Here is an 18,802-nt window from a genome sequence, read left to right as displayed (position 1 = left end):
GTCCACTCATGAAATTTATCATGGTTCTACATTAGACTCTGTAATGGTGCTTTGAAATTTAATATTTTTCATGTATCCTGACCACTTAATTTATTGGCAGCCAATTATATACTTCAAATTCTAGATTAAAATTTATTCAATTTAACAATTTAGATTCTGAATTGTTATTTCGTTGCTGAATCTTGTAATATGAGGCATACACAAGAAGAGATGCTGTTGGTGAGCAGTGGTGCCAAGTTGGGCTTCTCTTGAGTCCCAGTCTGTGACTAAGGTCATTGTTCGCTTTACTCATTCAGACTGATCTCAAGCATATTGGAAGGTGATATTTAAATGGTGTACTTCATAAACTCAACAAAGAAAATTGCTGGAGAATGACTGAAGCCTGAAACCACAACAAGGAATGAATTCTCTAATTAATGATAAACATACATAATTATAAACACACACAGCCATCCCTGATACCCATCACTGTTCACTCATGCCAATTCTCACTTTATTAATATTCTATTCTTGCAGTGATCACAGTGCATTTAATTGTGCTCACATTTCTGTTTCTTCCACTAGTGTATTTGCTTCTTGGGAGTAGGGGTCATGTCTCAAGCTCTGGGTCTCCAGCGTCTAAGACGGTGTCTGATACATAGTGGCCTGAATGGTAGTTAAATGCAGATATAATTACATTGTAGTTATGTGTTCATTGTTAGTGGCTTCTTACTGTTTTTGGATACTCCTGGCTCTTTTGCTGAATGGCAGTGATTCTGACATGGTTCTATTTAGAGTCCAATATTTGTTTCATTATTCTGCTACCTTGATGTTCTCTAATAATCTTTAGCATCCTATTCTGGTTTATGGTTCATAAATATACAAATACACTTTGTGAGGTTTTTTTTTTCACTTCTTTGTTATTAGAGTTGAACACCCTGGAATTTGTTCAAAATTCAGTCATTGTAAAGTACTTGTAAAATGCAGATACTGTTTCTCTTGTCTCATGAGCATATATGGGAGAGCTTCTCTCAGTGTATTTCACCCTTTGCACTCTGGGGATGGTGGTGATGAAGAGGAATAAGACAGGTGCACAGCTTGGGGTAGAAAGAGAGAAGCTTTTGGAATGAGATGGGCCTCGATAAGTAGGTTTTCCACCACGGTCACACATATTTATTTATGATTACTTCCTACCTTGAACTGTTGTCTGCCTTCCTTTTCTGATCTAATGAAAGCAGTCAGGATTACAATTATCCATGTAACTTCCTAGTTGGGGTTTTACTGTATTTAATTCTATATATGTAATTTATTGCAAACAAACTCTCTGATTTTACATAATCAATTTAGATTCCTAAATGAAAATGTGCATTCATTCTAGATGATCAAAGTACATTACGTTGGTTATATTTTAAAGGACTTCTAAAAGATAGCAGGGCTCTGAATTATATAGGGTAAAACATTATTTAAAAGTATCTGCATTACATATGCACATATATATATATATATATATCTCAGTATAGATAATGGCTTTGGGGCTGTTCAAAATTAATGATTTATGCAAAGCTTTCTTACTTTTAAAAGTAATTCTTTTATACCTAACCTCTCAAATGCTGGTTTTGACTCTGATATATCAGCACACTGTTCAAGTAGTTTATTATTTTCATAGGCAGTATTTTTTTCATGGTCACAGTTTTTTCACTGTACAACAGTCTGCTTCCTCTAATGTATGCATGGTGACCCATGAAACAGTTTACAAAGCTGACTTAATTCAGTAAACCTTGTTTTTCTAAAACTTTAGGAGTAGGAAGACCAGATGCTAGAGATTTATACCAGGAAAAAATATTTAACACATTGTCTGGCAGGTTGTAGAAATGTTAAAAACCCAAATTTAGTATTCATTTAGATATGTGTTTATTATACATGGTTGTTCAATGACTACATATGTATTTGTGAAAAATATACATATTTAAAAATTAACTCCAGTGTTTAAAATGAAGATAAAATACTATCCAGGTAAAGTCACATTAGGCAGATTTAAATAAGTATTCAGTGATGATGACATACACCAGGGAGATGAAAGACATGGAAGTGTGCTGTGACCACGTGACATGCGATCTCACCTCTTCTGTCCTGGGCATGGGGAAGCAGCAGGGACTGCCTCAGGCAGAGACCTGAGCTCACCTTCATCTCCCCCTTAGTATGGTGCTGCATTAAACATTTGTGCACCTGAGCTCAGGCAATCAAGCCTCCGTAGCAGTGTTGCTAAAAGTGTTGATGGAAAACCACATGCATCAGGACCTGTGGGATCATCTGGGACCTACCCCAGATTTACTGAATTTCAATCTGAGGGTGGTTCCAACTAGCCCATCAGGTGTGTCTTCCACACTCCGTAATTTGAGAACGATTGTCCTAGGAGCTTCGATCTCTTCTGGTGATCTGCTTGGCTTGATTTCCTAGCTCATTCATCTGATATTCTCCTTATAATAGACCTTAGCACTCCTGGCACTTACCTAGCAATATAATGCTTGTAGCCATATCTTATTTCAGTTTCTCTGTGAATTTTGTAGCTTGGCTTTTTTACCCAACCCCAGAAACTTCAGGAAGTGAAAAAAATGCACATAATTTTCAAAATATCATAAACTTTATATATTTCAAAGCTTATATATATATACATACATATATGTATATGTATGTATACTGAGAAAGGTAGATTTTAGCATTTAAGTGAGGGGAAATATGCATGTAACTTCCTAATTGGGGTTTTACTGTATTTAATTTGATACATGTAATTTATTGCAAACAAACTCTCTGATTTTACATAATCAATTTAGATTCCTAAATGAAAATGTGCATTCATTCTAGATGATCAAAGTACATTACTTTGGTTATATTTTAAAGGACTTCTAAAAGATGGCAGGGCTCTGAATTATATAGGGTAAAACATTATTTAAAAGTATCTGCATTACATATGCACATATATATCTTACAGTATATATAGTGGCCTTATCGTAAACTAACAAATTATCTTCCTGCCTTGGCTTTTATGGGCTACTGTAAGAAATAGTCTAAAATAAAGCATTTTGTACCTTTGTACAGTTGCTATTAATAAAGCCACTTTCCACAATGTTGTGTAGGTCCCTTGTGCAGCAATGTGATGTTTCTTTTTTTTATATTTTAAATACTATTTTACCTTAGCTTTTTTTCCAAGGTAGGGGTGGTATTCACTATAAATAAGAAATCATTGCCACTGGAATTGGGATTTATATTCACATTTGGTGACAGTTTTTGCTTAATTATCACACAACAAAGTATATGTAGTTGTGTAAATGTCTGACAGATTTCCATATATATACCTACCCTTATGAAAAAGAAGAGAGGGAAATATCTAAATTTTAAATGTATTTGTAGTATACATACAATAGCAATGTATTAATTAACTTCCCTTTAGGAAGTTTCTTATTATAGTTATGAGTTGTCATTTTAGCTTAAATTTTTTATAATTGACCAGAAAAATAGTATCAATTATTGTGGAAATGTGAAATTTAAAATTAATGTTCTGAGTGTTAAATACTAAAAATACTAAGCTTAAAAAGAATCAGAAATTTATCCCCAGATTTGAAGAGATTAGACATATTTAGAACTGAAATGTTCTTGTAAATAAAGCACACTTAACAGATCTCTGCTAAAAATTTTTTTTAAAAACTCCAACTCAGTGTGTTAGTTTTGATAGTTTAAGTTGTAGAAACAAATAGACTACAGTATTTACAATGGCTCAAAATAGACATCTATGCTCAGTTTACACAGCAATCCAATGCCTGTGTTCTATTCAGTGGGCGGTTTTCCTCTGTGAATGAGTCAGGGACGTGGGCTCCCTCCTTCTCCTGGCTCCTCTGAACTTCCAGTGATTTGCACTTGTGTTAAGAATCAGTCTTGTTACTAAATCATGACTTTAATGGGCACTCAAGGCTGATTTAATGAACGTGTGTCTGTGTCGGCTTCTAATAAGTGTGGTGACAAGCTCTGTGAAAGGTTGCTCTCCTTAAATACATAGATTTTTTCTTTTATTTCTTTTCCTTTTCCTCTCTATCCTAAGGCTGGATCTACAAATTGAGTCCCACTAAAAATTAAACAGTTTCTTAAACTTTGCCGTGTGTCCGTGGATCTCATTTCCCATACCAGGGAAAGAGAGGAGGAAGAAGGGACTATGAAGAAGATTACTGTTATGAACCCGTTTGAAATCATTTCCTTTTTAAAGAACGTGGGTAACATGTATCATAGATGCTAATGTATGCAGACATATGTAAAATAGCTAAAAGAGGCCCAGAATTATTCAGCAGCTGTTGTATCGTCTGAGACTGACCACAAGGAGACTGGAAGGAGGAAGACCTACATTCCATGTATAAATATTTGTACTGCCTGAACTTTCATTCTGTCCATATATTGCATCTTCAAATAAAAGCAAATACGTTTTTAAGGAGAAAAAGATTTACACATGGAAGTTTCTATTAAGGAATCAAACCTTATTTCCATTTTTTTTCTGACTTAGGGGTCCAACATTACAGACACCTGCACTGAAATGCTCATGTGTGGAGTCTTATTGAAAATTTCTTCAGGGAATATTCAAGAACGGGTGTTTTTTCTTTTTGATAATCTTCTGGTGTATTGTAAAAGAAAACACAGGTAAGAGGATAAGCAGGTAACACTTCAGAAATCATTTGTCCATCTCACAGGTCCTGCCTTTTCCCCTGTGGGTTGGTCCTGGGAACTCAGCTCTTATCAGTAAACTTCCACATGCTCAGCCTATCCTATGACTGTTCTCTTCTTGTTCTCATAACACCTAACTGACATGTGACTGTCATTCGGTGACACTGCCTCCACAGAGCCTTCTGGAGGAAAGATATTTTTGGTTGTTGTTCCTAACCTGTCTGCCTCAGACCCTGTAGAACAGATAGGTGTGTCTTCCTGGTTTCCTAAGGCTGCTTCCCAGCCACTTCCTCCTCTTCCTTTAAGAATCCCAGCACATGTGAAATCCATGCCATTACTCCTTCCTTTCTGGTAGCTTTCTTGGTTTATTTCCTTTTACAGAACACTTTATATCTCCCTGCCTCACACGAATTCAGGGGTTGCTTTAGCTTTCATACCATTCTTGTGTTTTCTTGGTCACCATTTTTGTTGTGTTCAAAATTCATACGGGTGATGTGTTCGGTCTTTGGACCCGAAAGCCTGAAGTTTCTTTACCGGCAATAATATCCTACTTCATTTTAACCGAGCCACCTGTCCTATGAGCATCTGTTTACTTTGTGAACACTAACAGTTATAAAAATTGAAATCTTGGTTGTAAGCATACCGCTCTGCTCCACTAAGCTGCTCATGTCAAAGTCACCATTGAGATGTTTTCCCAGTAAGTGGTCACTTTTCTGCTCAGTAAGGTTTTACTTGTTTTCTCAGCAGTATTTAGCTTAGTTATGCCCTGGCTGGTTTGGCTCAGTGGATTGAGCGTCGGCCTGCGAGCTAAGTGTCGCTGGTTCGATCTTCCAGTCAGGGCACATCAGAGAAGGAAAACTCTGATTCCAAAAAACCTCCGCTGCCTTGCGGCATACCTCTTCAGGGGAAAGGCTAAGGGAGTAAACCCCGACAGAAAATCCGGAGCCGGAGTCCCTAAGGCGGTTGGACGTTGTAGTCAACACCGGCAACTCCTGCGGCGCACCTAAAGCCAAGCTGTATTGACTCCGTCTTTCCCTTGGATCCTTCAGCTGCGAAGAGAGGGGGGGTCTGCTGCATGGGCAACAGCAGACCCTCCATATCACCCTGCCCAGGCTCTGTAGCTTCAGCTTCACTGGAGAGGACACTCCAGCGTCATCGCAAGATGTCGATTCAACACGGGAGGAGACAGATACCGTGTCACTCCCGAGTCGGACTGCACAACCATTCTCGGCGGTGCAGATAGACTCTTAAGAAGCTACACCATCGTCTCTCGAGACGGACGGCTGCCGAACGAACGATTTAGCTTAGTTGAGTACTTCTTCCTTCTTAAGACACGTATCTTTATTTTGTTAAAAAATACAGAGCACCAATTGTGGAGCAGTGAATGAGGACGTGTTGGATCCAGTTAGGAAACAACCACTGGCACCCAGAGAGCAGAAACTGGTAGAGTGGACTGGGGTAGATGAAGAGATGTGGGAAGATTTTTGTATGTTTTCAATTCAGAATCAATATGATTTCCTAATGGATTGGGTGTGGGAGGATGAGTGAAATGTAGGACCCAAGGTTAACTCCTATTTTGGGAATCAAGGAAATAATGGATAGGGAAAACTGGGAGAGGAGCAGTTTTAGAAGAGAAAACAAAAAATTTTGGCAGGGGATTTTTAATTTTTTCAATTATAGTTTACATTTATTATTATTTTGCATTAGTTTCAGGTGTACAGAATAGTAATTAGACTGTCATATACTTACAGAGTGTCCCCCCTGATATTTCCAATAGCCAACTATTGGCACCATGCATAGTTCTAACAGTATTAGTGACTATATTTTTTATGCTGTACTGTACATCCCATGAGGAAATCAAAACTTCTATTTCTTCCATGTTGCACTGGCTTTTCCTCCTTCCTAGTTGCTCTTCCTTGTGAGTTTTGCATGGCCAGGTTCTTCATGTCTTTAAGATCTCATTTAAATGTCACTTCCCCAGTAATAGCTTCCCTGACCACCCTATCCAAGGTAGCCTCCCAGCCACCTTATCAATATCTGCAAAGTGCATGCTGATATTTTCTCCATTATTTACTTGTTTATTTTCTGCCACCTTTAAAAGATTCGACTGTAAGATTCATGAGAATAAAGGTCTTGCTGCTTTTATATTACTGTTTCCCTGGAGACTGGAGGAGACCTGTTATATAATAGATACTCAAGAAATATTTGTTGAATAAGTAAATAAATAATTGAATGAATGAAACCCAAGAAAGTCCTTGGTATAGCTTAGCCATCATTAGTTTAAATGATGTTATGTATTAATGTAATTGATGTTATTGTTTTAAAGCATAATATAATTTTTTTTCTTCAGAAGGTACTTACTTGATAGGATGTTTTCTTGAACTTTTGGGAACATTTTTTGAAGGTTGATTAAGGAAAATAGTAAAGTTGTACTTTATTGGAAAATTTCCTGAGCCTTTATGTGCTTCTTAACTGCATCTGGGAAATATTGGTTTCAGTGAGGTGAAACGTGTACCTTGATAAAAGGAAACGGGTTAGGATTTGAGCCAGAATATTATTAAATTGTTGTCATCTTTGTCTTAATGAGATTTTTAAAAAATTGTCTTTACCACATGTGAAAATGAACTTGTTTATTTTTTCCTAGTATGTTCTTCTAAGTTCTTTGAGTTTGGCAGCAAGATTGAGATGAATAGAAATAGGATTTAGGAAGATGTAGAAAGAGATGTTAATTTTACTTGTATGTAACTCATTAAACACTGTAATGTGATTCAAGTTGTTTAGGTGTAATTATTTTTTTCTAGCTTTACTGAGATATAATTGAGAATAAAACTGTAAAGTATTTAGTGTTCAACATGATGATTTGATATACATAATGTGTTGTGAAAGGATTTCCCTCATTGAGTTAATTAACACATCCATCTAGGTGCAGTTACTAAAGGCATGCATTTGTGAATATCTTTATTTTATTAAAGTTGATCTCATTCTTATTTATATGTTCCTTTTGCAGAATATAGACTATACAAATGATAATATCATTTATGGTCTCATGGCTTTAATATATAAATAAGTTAAACAACAAGAAAGGTTTTATAAAATTAAAATCTTGCAGTTTAGCAAATATCCTTAACATATGTACAGCATGGACAGAATACTTAGTGATTAGAAATGGAAATCACCAAATAAACCTGTATGTCCATCCCTTCCTGAATGATGGTAGTGTGAATCCACCATCTGTTTCCTACATTTTAGTATACTTCATTTCCTTACTATGTGCTGTCTAAGCTCTAATGATCCTTCAGAAAGTATGAGTAAACTGAACCTTTCCCAAACTTCCGTAATGCTGTCATTGCAAGAACCAGAGACCTGTGCATTTATTTTAACTTTAGAGTTATATTTATTAAAGCCGAAAGTGCTAATTAGATATCCCAGCTCTCCATATTCCTAACACTATTAACCTTAAAGGAAACTAATATTTAAAAATAAATAATGTATTAAGTAGTACTTGATACATACAACATGACTGCTTAATTTGTCTTGTTTATGAACTTCATATATGAGATAGTATGTATTTAGTTGTAACTTCTATTTTGCTTAGAATATGCTTTTAAAACTATATAATCATGTGTGTAGCAATAGTTTATTCATCTTAACTGCTGCATAATATTCCACTGGTTATATCGTCGTCGTCGGCAGCCGTCCGTCTTGAGAGACGATGGTGTAGCTTCTTAAGAGTCTATCTGCACCGCCGAAAATGGCTGTGCAGTCCGACTCGGGAGTGACACGGTATCTGTCTCCTCCCGTGTTGAATCGACATCTTGTGATGGCGCTGGAGTGTCCTCTCCAGTGAAGCTGAAGCTACAGAGCCTGGGCAGGGTGATATGGAGGGTCTGCTGTTGCCCATGCAGCAGACCCCCCCTCTCTTCGCAGCTGAAGGATCCAAGGGAAAGACGGAGTCAATACAGCTTGGCTTCAGGTGCGCCGCAGGAGTTGCCGGTGTTGACTACAACGTCAAACCGCCTTAGGGACTCCGGCTCCGGATTTTCTGTCGGGGTTTACTCCCTTAGCCTTTCCCCTGAAGAGGTATGCCGCAAGGCAGCGGAGGTTTTTTGGAGTCAGAGTTTTCCTTCTCTGATGTGCCCTGACTGGAAGATCGAACCAGCGACACTTAGCTCGCAGGCCGACGCTCAATCCACTGAGCCAAACCAGCCAGGGCTTACTGGTTATATATAACACAATTTAATCACTAAAAATTTATTTATTCTTCTGTCCACACACTTGAGGGTTCTTTCCAGTTTTTCTGTTACTGTGAACATTCCTGTCCACTCATCCTAATGACTATTCAAACACATAATTAGGAAGGAAATAGTAGACTCAAGATATGCAAGTACTCAACATTACAATAGAGAGTAAAATAATTTTCAAAACATAGACTTTTTAATCTTTAAAATTCAAGAGCCATTTTCTGAAGGGATTGAAGATCTGTTTGAATTAAGTGTTACAGTACTGGTACATACTAGAATTTTGCATTGATTTTTATCATCTGCAGGTCAGGAGAAATATAAAAAGCTTATACAGAGTTAACTGCAGGATCACAAAGAAAATTAATACTTTGGAAAATAGGACACGATAATAGATTCCATGCCATGATCATTTGCCTGTGATTAAAACTACCATCAAGGATATTAAGCTTTTCAAAATATGATCAGTTTTAAGTATTATGTATCAACTTATAGGAAATTATTTTTTTGCAACACACCATGATACAATTTTGTACCTGAGAGAATATGTAGTTATTGGCATGTTAATGAGCTCGCGTTCTTTATCCTTAGCCTCCAATGATGCTGCCTTTTATAGTTACCTTGCTTGGGTACTGATTTATGGCATTTATCTGGGCTTATTAATGAGGGGAATTTAGAGGTTGCTTTCAGAACGAACATGAGAGGGCAAGATCATGAAGGCTTGGGGCTGACTGACCCTCAGTCAGATGAATTAATCAATTTAGTTAGTTTTCTTTACTGTTGATGAAGAACTATAAGTTTTGATGAGGGTTTAGACAGAGAGCAGGAATATACACTCTTTCCCATTGAAGGAAGTCAGGGACTGTGAAGGCACCTTGTGAAATTCCTTGCATCTACCTTCCACTCCATAGCAGCTTTCTAACTACAAAGGAGAAGAAGAGAGAGAACACTAACTTTTGCTAGGTGTGTCTGTATTACACAATAAATGAATAATGACTTCAGCATATTAAATTGTTAGCCAGACTCTGTCAATAAGTCAACCTGAATAGGTCAAGTCAATTGAAATCTCTTGAATGACTAGGTAATCTTTAATCCTCTTGAATCATTCCTTACAAATTTTCCTTTTAAATTTAATTGAAAGGACTCAGTTTTTAAAACAATCTCTTCTGAATGTTTAGTGATTCAACTATAAACATACATAATAACCTAATTTATTATTACAGATGTTCATCTGTAAATCTGGATTTTTAAAATACTTTGTATTACATACATTAAAGACCTGTACTGGATCCATTAAACACAAAGTTTTGGAATGTTTTGGATTATTTGGAAGATAAACAAACTCTTTATGAAGAATTACAAATGTATTAAGAGACTTACTCAACAAGTACACAGTTATCATACCATATAAATAATATAGGAAAATATTTTCAATTGGATAATGCTTAAGAACCAGCAGGTTAATTTCTTTACAGAGGGATCATAAGAACTAACTGAATTTTATCAGGGAATTACCAGCTACTAACTGAAAAATGAGAAATGAAGGTGAAAGAAATAAAATGAAATTTTAACCAACTATTAGTGTCTGTCAGAGTTTGATTTGGCACCACTGATATCCTGTATTGAGCAAAAGCACATATTTACTCTTCCGCTTATATATCTTCTTGAGCCCAGAGCTTTAGTTTATTTAAAAAACTAGAAATAAGTCATACCTCATAAAGCAACCAGTACTGTTATGAATGGGAGAACACAAGTAAAAAACACCAAGAGTCTAACATTTGATATCATTGCTTAAATTGGTATGTCTTTTTCAAAGATTTGCTTAAATTATATTGCTTCAATATTGTTTTCAATTAAATAGAGTAATGATGATTTTGTGATTTCATTTCTTTATCAGACGGTTGAAGAATAGCAAGTCATCTACAGATGGACATCGATACCTTTTCCGTGGCCGGATCAACACAGAGGTGATGGAAGTGGAGAATGTGGATGATGGCACAGGTGAGTGATTAGATTTACAATGAAAGGCTGATGGGAAACTCCTTCGTAAGACAGACTTCTCTCTAGAATAATTCACGTGCAGCGCATTAGAGCTTAGAAGTACTTTGTTAGGTAGAGCAGTCAGAGGAAAAAGGTGAAAGGAAGAGTACTGTTGTCATAATGGGAATTTATATTTGGCTGAAACACCCTAACATTAAACACAAAGATAGAAATATCATACTCGTAGGAACTCATAATTCCTAGGCTAGGGAGTGTGAATACACAAAATAATGTAGTGAATCAGTTGATTTTCTTTAAGTTATGCTGTGTGTTATGTATGTGACATTGTGTTTCTATAATATATTCAATGCAGAATATAACAAACTCTAGATTTATTTGAACTATACAGCCATTATTAATTTAAACAGGTTGTCAATTTATACGAGAAAGTTGTGGATGGATGTGGTTTGTGTAATTTTAAGTGTCACTTTAAGTTCTTTATTTCACAAAGATAGTAAACTTTTGCTCTGTAGATTTGAAGGTTTGGACTTTTTCAAGTTAGTTCATAAAATCATGGTTTGTCACAAATATTAAGTAAAATGAAATTAAGATAAATTATTTACTATTTGAAAAAAAAGTTGTGTATAAGTGCTTAGTGAATTGAATCATTCTTTTTCCAATGATTTTAATTAGAAGGTATGTTTCTAAGAGAAAAGACAGATAATATAAAATATATTAATTGTTGATAACTGATTTTCATTCCCACGTAGAGAAATGTCTTTTTAATACTCAATTTAAACATGGGGTTGGGGCACAGGTCAGCACCCCCATTCGTACCTTTGTTGTCATCCTTGGGTCTCACAGAGGAGAAGAATGTTATTAATCTGTCAGGAACACAGGTTTTCAAATCCTCACCCATGTGCCATTTCTCTGTCTTATTGTTAGCGTTCTATCAAATCATCCAGTACTTAAAATAATGAACTGTGGTTGTAGCAGGTATGGGAAAAAAGACATGCAGTGAGCAAAATTTAAGTGATTCCTGAGACAGGGCACTTACTTGGGAACAAGTCATGCTGTGAAGATGATCCTCATTGGCTGATGTTGGGATAAAGGTCTAGAGCTGTCAGTCAGCAGCAACAGGGAGAAATCTCACACTTCATCCCTTTATGCCCAGCAGACCTTAGTATAGTTGCAAAGACTCCCATGATCACATGTGGGACCTAACAGGTTATCTTGTCATGAGAGGATGTGCACATTAGCTTTGATAAGGTGACAGTAACTCATTTTAAAGCTTTCTAAGGAGACTGTCTAGTGACACTTAGAATGCTCCCTGTCTAAAATGTGAACAGATCTCTTGCTTCAGTAACATGAATGCTCAAGGGAATATCCACGAGCCCACATTCTACTCCAGGGGGAAGTGGGATAGGAGAGGGCGTGCTCAAATCTCCACGCTGTTGCTTTAGTGCTCTCTGTGTTTTCTTCCCTTTTTTCCTTGGGGGCAGAGCTCCTGTGTCTCACTTCCTTCCTTCTCCCTCAGATGATGTGGTTGTCGGCATTTGTGCCATCTACCCTGGTTGCCTAAGTGAATTTTGTATTGATTACTTGGTTGCTGTGCTCATGGAAACTGGAACACTAGATAAAGACATGTGAGAATCCAGGACCTTGGAGGGCATAAAATGCTGTCCTCTATGCACCTGCGTCAGATGTAGGGGAGTGGGAGCCTGTGAGGGCTGATGTCGGAAATGGTCCATTACTGAGCACTAACTGCATCATTTTGTTAATTTTTTTGTCCTTCAACACATACATATAAAGCAAAGGTAATGTGAAGAATTTACTGGTTTTGGAACTTTTGTGAATTGAATGATTGCATTGCTATAATATTGTATATAACATTTGCTTATTCACTTTTGCCCATTATTTTCCAGCTGACTTCCATAGCAGCGGACACATTGTGGTTAATGGATGGAAGATACATAACACAGCAAAAAACAAATGGTTTGTGTGTATGGCAAAAACACCTGAAGAGAAACATGAATGGTTAGAAGCCATTTTGAAAGAAAGAGAAAGACGAAAAAGTGGGTATATGAATTGGGCACTGTTATACTTTGTGAAGATTCTAACTTAGCAGAAAAGCAACAATGGGTGAAAGTTATGAGAAAGTAAAAAGATATATAACATTCACTTGAGTTTTCTATGTGATGTAAGCCCTGTACTTAAATATCTTCTGAACGCTTTCAACAGTTACTAAAATAAAAGATAAGAATGACCTTATGTAGTTAGCAAAATAATTGTATTGTGACTGGCAGTTTCTTTCAGGTGATGTCTCAGTCCATTCAGGCTCCTATAACAAACTACCATAGACTGGGTGGCTTATAAACAACAGACATTTATTTTTCACAGTTCTGGAGGCTGGGAAGTACAAGACCATGACACCCACAGAGTCTCTGTTCTGTGACAGGCCACTTCCTCATATAAGACCTTTTTGCTATAACCTCACCAGGTGGAAGAAGTGAGAGGGATTGCTGTAGAGCCTCTTTTATAAGGACACTTAACACATTCATGAGGGTTCCATTCTCATGACCTAATCACCTCCCAGAGGCTCCTACTATCATCTCATTGAGATTAGGTTTCAACATATGAATTTCAACATTCAATCTATAGCAAATAGTTTCACTAGCTTTACAATTTGTTCAGTTTTCTTTGCATTCTATTCTAAAGCACCATCACTGAGTTTTCCTTTAAGAGACAAACTTCAATAATATGCAGTGTTGTAGGGTCTCCAACAATTGTTCTCTGTATAATAATAGTCCACTGAAAATTCTTAGGCCAAATATGTTAGTGTCCTCATTACTGAATGAGGCACTTTGGATATATATTAACTTTTTAAACATGTTATATTATATTCAATATAATGTCTTATAACCCAATAAGGAGCTAGTTCACATTAGGTGGCCTAGCTCAAATTTGCTTCATGTTTTTAGCAAGATTTACAGGAGGTATTTGGTCTGGCAATACTTAATTGTATAAAGTTTGTCTGCAAGTAATCATACTTCTGTAATTCAGCTAGGAAATAGAAATGCTTGTCTAACTACTAGTTTATCAAATAATTGATAATAAACATGACAGTGTTTAGTTCTTTTCCCAGAGATCTAGGAATAAAACATTTCATTGGTGACAAAATTTTAGAACACAAAGAGCCCTTTCTATCTTCAGATATATTCCCTTGAAGAAGGAACAAATTTTATACCTTAATTAAAATATTCATAGTACACAGTGGTGTCAGAATTTCCAAATATTTACTCCTGTTGATATTAGATGAAGAACCAGATAGCAGTTTTTAAGACAAAGATTATGAATGCATAACTGACTCCTAAATTATGTTGAATCAAGCAATTAATCCAAGTATATCAAATTGTTTAAAAGATAAATTGGATTTTTTATCACATTGAAGCTTTATTTTTTTCAGAATGACTATGCATGTAGCTATATCCAAGAACCCCAAAAAGGGTGGAGGAGGGGAGAAAGAATGAAGGAAGGAGAGAAAACACATTCTATGAGTCTGTGTATGTTAATAGGCTCAGTTCTTAATGGATTATTCACTATTACTGGCAAATGTTAATTGCTTCTGCATTGTAAAAAACAAATGCTAGTAAGACATTTTATAACTAGAAGACTAAAATACTTCAAGTATTACTTCTTCTTCTGCAACGGTTCTTCATGAAAATCTCACTAATTCAGGGTCTGTGTTCCAAGGATTTCTGAGTTGGCCCTGGTCTCCTATAAACTGAATTCCTTGCCTGGGTCACCAGATAACTTCTGCTTCTACATTGCCAAGTTCTCAATCTTTATGTCTAGCCTTGTCCTCTCTCCTGAGCTTCATACGGATGTATTCCACTGACCCCTGGACTCCACACCTCAATGTCCAAAGTCAACATGCTCAGTTGCTGGGCTCCTCCTTACCTAAGCCCTTTGCCCACCCCGCCTCCCCACTCCCACTCAGTTGTCATGTCTAAAGCCTGCAAGGCGTGCTGATTTCTTCTCTTGCCTTCCTGCCTACATTTAACCTGGTGGTGTTTCCTCCCAATACCACCTCCTACATATTTCTCAACTTTGTTCCTATTACTATCTGTAGGGGCTTGAACTTGCCTGAACTTTTGCAGTTCCCTCCTAATAGTCTCTCTCTTTTTAAATTCTCTCCCTTTCAGCTTGTCCTCTGAACTTAGCTTCCAAGCAACAATACTGCTTTCCTGCACTACCCTGCCTTCTCCTTCTCTGGTTAAAATAGCCGGTTTCCCAATACCAAAGGAATGAAGGGCCTTGAACTGCAGTTGAATGAGGACCCTGTCTAAGTCACCAGCGTATCTCCTGTGCTCTCACCTAAACCCAGGGCCTCCTGTTGGTGCTGCTTCACCTCAGTTAGCTCTCACGACTCCTTGTTCCCTCTCTGAAAGTCCTGTTCATACCTGTGCATTCAAACAGTGCCCTTCCGCCAAGTCTTTCTGGCCATTTCTCAGATAACGGAGCTACTCTGAATGTGCCCCTATTGTATCACAGTTTTTCCTCTAAGGCTGCCTCAGGGGCCACCCAGTCCCGTTGTGCTGACCGAGTCCTGCAGAAGGGGTCTGTAGAGTGAGATTCAGCTGCTCTGCCTCCACTGGCCAACCCATGCATTTTTGGGGTGCATCATGCACAAAGGTGCCCAATGGCCCTGGGCATCTTGCCTCAACTATCTCCCTGGATCCCTTGAGCTTCCTGAAAACCAGGCCCCTATAATACAGAGCTCCGTAGCCCCAGCCCCAGCACATGGCAGACATGTAATAAATGTTTGTTTAATGATGAGTGAATGAAGAGACTTTTTCAGTTACCTGTCCTCTGTTTCGTTTTTGATAGGTTTAAAATTGGGAATGGAGCAAGACACCTGGGTAATGATCTCTGAACAGGGCGAGAAGCTTTATAAAATGATGTGCAAACAAGGAAATCTGATCAAAGACAGAAAAAGAAAACTGACTACGTTCCCTAAATGCTTTCTTGGAAGGTGCATATATTTTTAAAAAATATTTTCACTATCTCATGTGTTATTTTTCTTTAAAAAATTCTCCTAAGCATTTTTGAATATTTCTTTACTATCAACATTTCCTGGACCATAGTGGGTTGAGGGAATGGTCATAGAGCTGGGAACCATGACAAGAAAACTTAAAGCAATTATTCACTCATTCATGATGTCAATAATTTCTGATACACTGTGTTCCAAGGCCAAAGCAGAAGCTGGGCAGGCAGGCAGGTTTGCCTGTAAGGGACGGAATCTGGCAAGGATGTGAATACAGGGCCTGAAAGTCACAGAAAACTAGAGAACTGGAAAAACATAGTCTAAGCAGCCGATTAATTTAGAATTCTGACAGCTGGGCTCAGGCTGAAGGGCTATAGTCTGAGAAAGTGGGTCATGTAAGGGTCCAGGCACAGAGCAACAGGCAGGGAAGTGGCCTGGGTGTTTAGCATAGATGGCCCGTGTGTGTCCTTGGGTTTTTGAAGACAGCTGCACATGGGCAATCCTGCTGGGTTAAGCTGGCAGAGCCAAAGAGAAGGGCAATGCCTCAGATACCTAAAGGTAGGCCAGACTGTGGACTGGATTCTTCCTATACCTCATTTCTAATCCTTGAATACATACTTCTACTTTATAGAGTCAGAAACTGGGTATCAGGGAATTTAACAATCCCAAGTTCATACAGCTAGTGAATATGAATGTCAGTTCTATAAAAAGTAGGCTAGAATAGTAGTTCAAAGCCCAGACTTCACAATCAGACTATCTCCAGATCTGGCCCTGCCACTGGCTAGTTGAGATTTGGAAAAGTTAAATTCTTCTTTCCCCTCTAAAGATGATTTTCATAGTGCTTACCTGGAATACCTACCAGAGTGTATTATTAATTAGCTATGCAGACAGACAGAATCACCATGGGCTACACCAGCCCCTAGCCCCATGAGAAGAATTTAAGCCAGGAAACCCTGTACTTGCAGTGGGGGCAGCACAGCATCTCTTGTCTCTTCTTCGGTGGGCGTGGTCCTCATAGCAGGCCACTTGGCTGCCAACAGGCTTGTGTTGCTAGTATCACTAGTGTCCATAGTCCCCCAGGTGATGGCGCTTATGCAAGGGAGTGAGCACATGTGAGCCCACCTTAGCCTAGAAGCCCCATTTTACAAAGAAGATACTGTTTCCACTAACAACATCATGGGCATAGCTTCCAAGGTCCTCCCCACAAGGGCATGTCTACTTATAAGAGAACCACTTCAACTTCTGACTTTTCATCAGGTCTTATGAGTATGCAGTGTAGCCATTGGGGGCATTTTTACCATAATCCATACTGCCTGCTAATGCTCCTGACACCCTGCCTTCATCAGTTTTCTAGGGAAACAAAATCAGAAAGTTAATCCAGGGTAAAACTTGTCCTTATTGAAGGAGAGGGTGTCTTGTTAACCCTTTACCCACACTCTCTCTTCTAGCTGTAGTTCTAGTTAATTGCAATGAAAGGCAAAGTATTCCCCAGAGCACTTTATACATACAAGACTCAGTAAATGTTAGCTGTTATTATTTGTGTCCTTTTCCATAGTAGCACATTCCCTCTTGTGTCCATCATGACCTGCCCAGTTAGGAATTCATGGTCAAATTACCCCATGAAGTTACTTTTGGTTAGATTTTTTACAGCGCCCCTTTTTTGTCCATACTCCAATATATAGCAGTATTTGACATGTGCCGTTTCACTCATTTGAATTGGACACATTGGGGAATCTGGTGATGTCAGAACATAAAATTATGCTTTAGCTACATACCAGCCATCTCAACACATTCGTCAATCTGACACTTAATAAGTGTTCACAGTGTGCCAGGCCCAGTGCTATGTTCCTGACACTATCAGCTCATTTAATCTTGCGACAGCACAGTGAGGCTGCTATTATTTCTGTTATGGAGGAAAAACCTGAGGTTTACAGAGCTAGATGTACTAATTCAACATTGCATAGCTATTAGAAGCAGAGGCAGGATCCGAATCCAGGTTGTCTTATTATAAATTATGTGACCTTAGCTCCTATACTATATTTCACCTTACTTCTTTTATTTTCTTCCTTTTGGATGGTGCTTACTTAATAGAAGAATAGAAAGCACTTTAACAACTTCTGCCTTAAAATGTACTTGTTAGACTAGACATCATATTTAGAATTCCACGTTCCTTGGCTATTTGACTTAGGCTGTATGTGTTGCTGTTGGTTTTGAAATAAATGGAAACTAATTTCTCCATACTTTCTGTAGCTTTGCTTCTCTGGCCTCTGTGCAAAAATAAAACCAATCTAAAATATATTTATTAGTTTATGTAAAATGTAAAATGTTAGATTTTTATAACATATGCATGATAAAATTTTTATTGTAAATTGTCTCTTTATTTAGTATTCTTTTAATGATACCACATGGCCTTAAAAAATTTATTACTGAGCTGATACTGTCTCCCTAAGTATTATAAAATATCATCCTTCTTATCTACCATGTCTGGGCCTCCTCGCCCCCTCCCGAATGGCGAAAGATGAGAGCCGTAGCCCCGTGGCCTCTCAGCCATGGCAGCTGTGTGTGGTAGGCAGTTCTGATGGATGGCTTTGAGCTGCAGTATTCCTTATGGATGACAGTTTAGATATAGTGAGTTTACCAAGTCATTTAGGACTTGGAAAAAACAATTAGTAAAGCTTTTCTATGTCTTTAGTGTATATTAATTTTTTATTACTGCAAAATAAATTATCCGCATGCCCAGTGGCTTGAAACAGCACCCATTTATTAGCTTGTGGTTTTATATGGCAGAAGTCCAGGTGAGCAATCCTGGGTTTTCTGCTTAGGGTTTCATAATACCAAAATCAAGGTGTGGACT

At 37.7% G+C, this 18,802-nt stretch overlaps 1 protein-coding gene across 1 annotated transcript in view; it reads left to right on the top strand.

Annotated features, from left to right (window-relative positions):
* The window catches only part of PREX2 (phosphatidylinositol-3,4,5-trisphosphate dependent Rac exchange factor 2), a 231,973-nt gene that overhangs the window by 81,734 nt on the left and 131,437 nt on the right, over positions 1-18,802 (top strand). The window contains exons 7-10 of the mRNA XM_090283596.1: positions 4,526-4,659; positions 10,819-10,922; positions 12,827-12,976; positions 15,792-15,936. Coding sequence (XP_090139722.1) covers positions 4,526-4,659; positions 10,819-10,922; positions 12,827-12,976; positions 15,792-15,936 — 533 coding nt within the window. The remainder of the gene's footprint in view (positions 1-4,525; positions 4,660-10,818; positions 10,923-12,826; positions 12,977-15,791; positions 15,937-18,802) is intronic.

Source organism: Furipterus horrens, unplaced genomic scaffold (genome assembly GCF_987537825.1).
Source record: "Furipterus horrens unplaced genomic scaffold, mFurHor1.1.pri manual_scaffold_7, whole genome shotgun sequence".
Lineage (NCBI taxonomy): Eukaryota > Metazoa > Chordata > Mammalia > Chiroptera > Furipteridae > Furipterus > Furipterus horrens.
The sequence above is the reverse complement of the archived record's forward strand: the minus strand, read 5'-3'. Positions and strand labels throughout refer to the sequence as shown.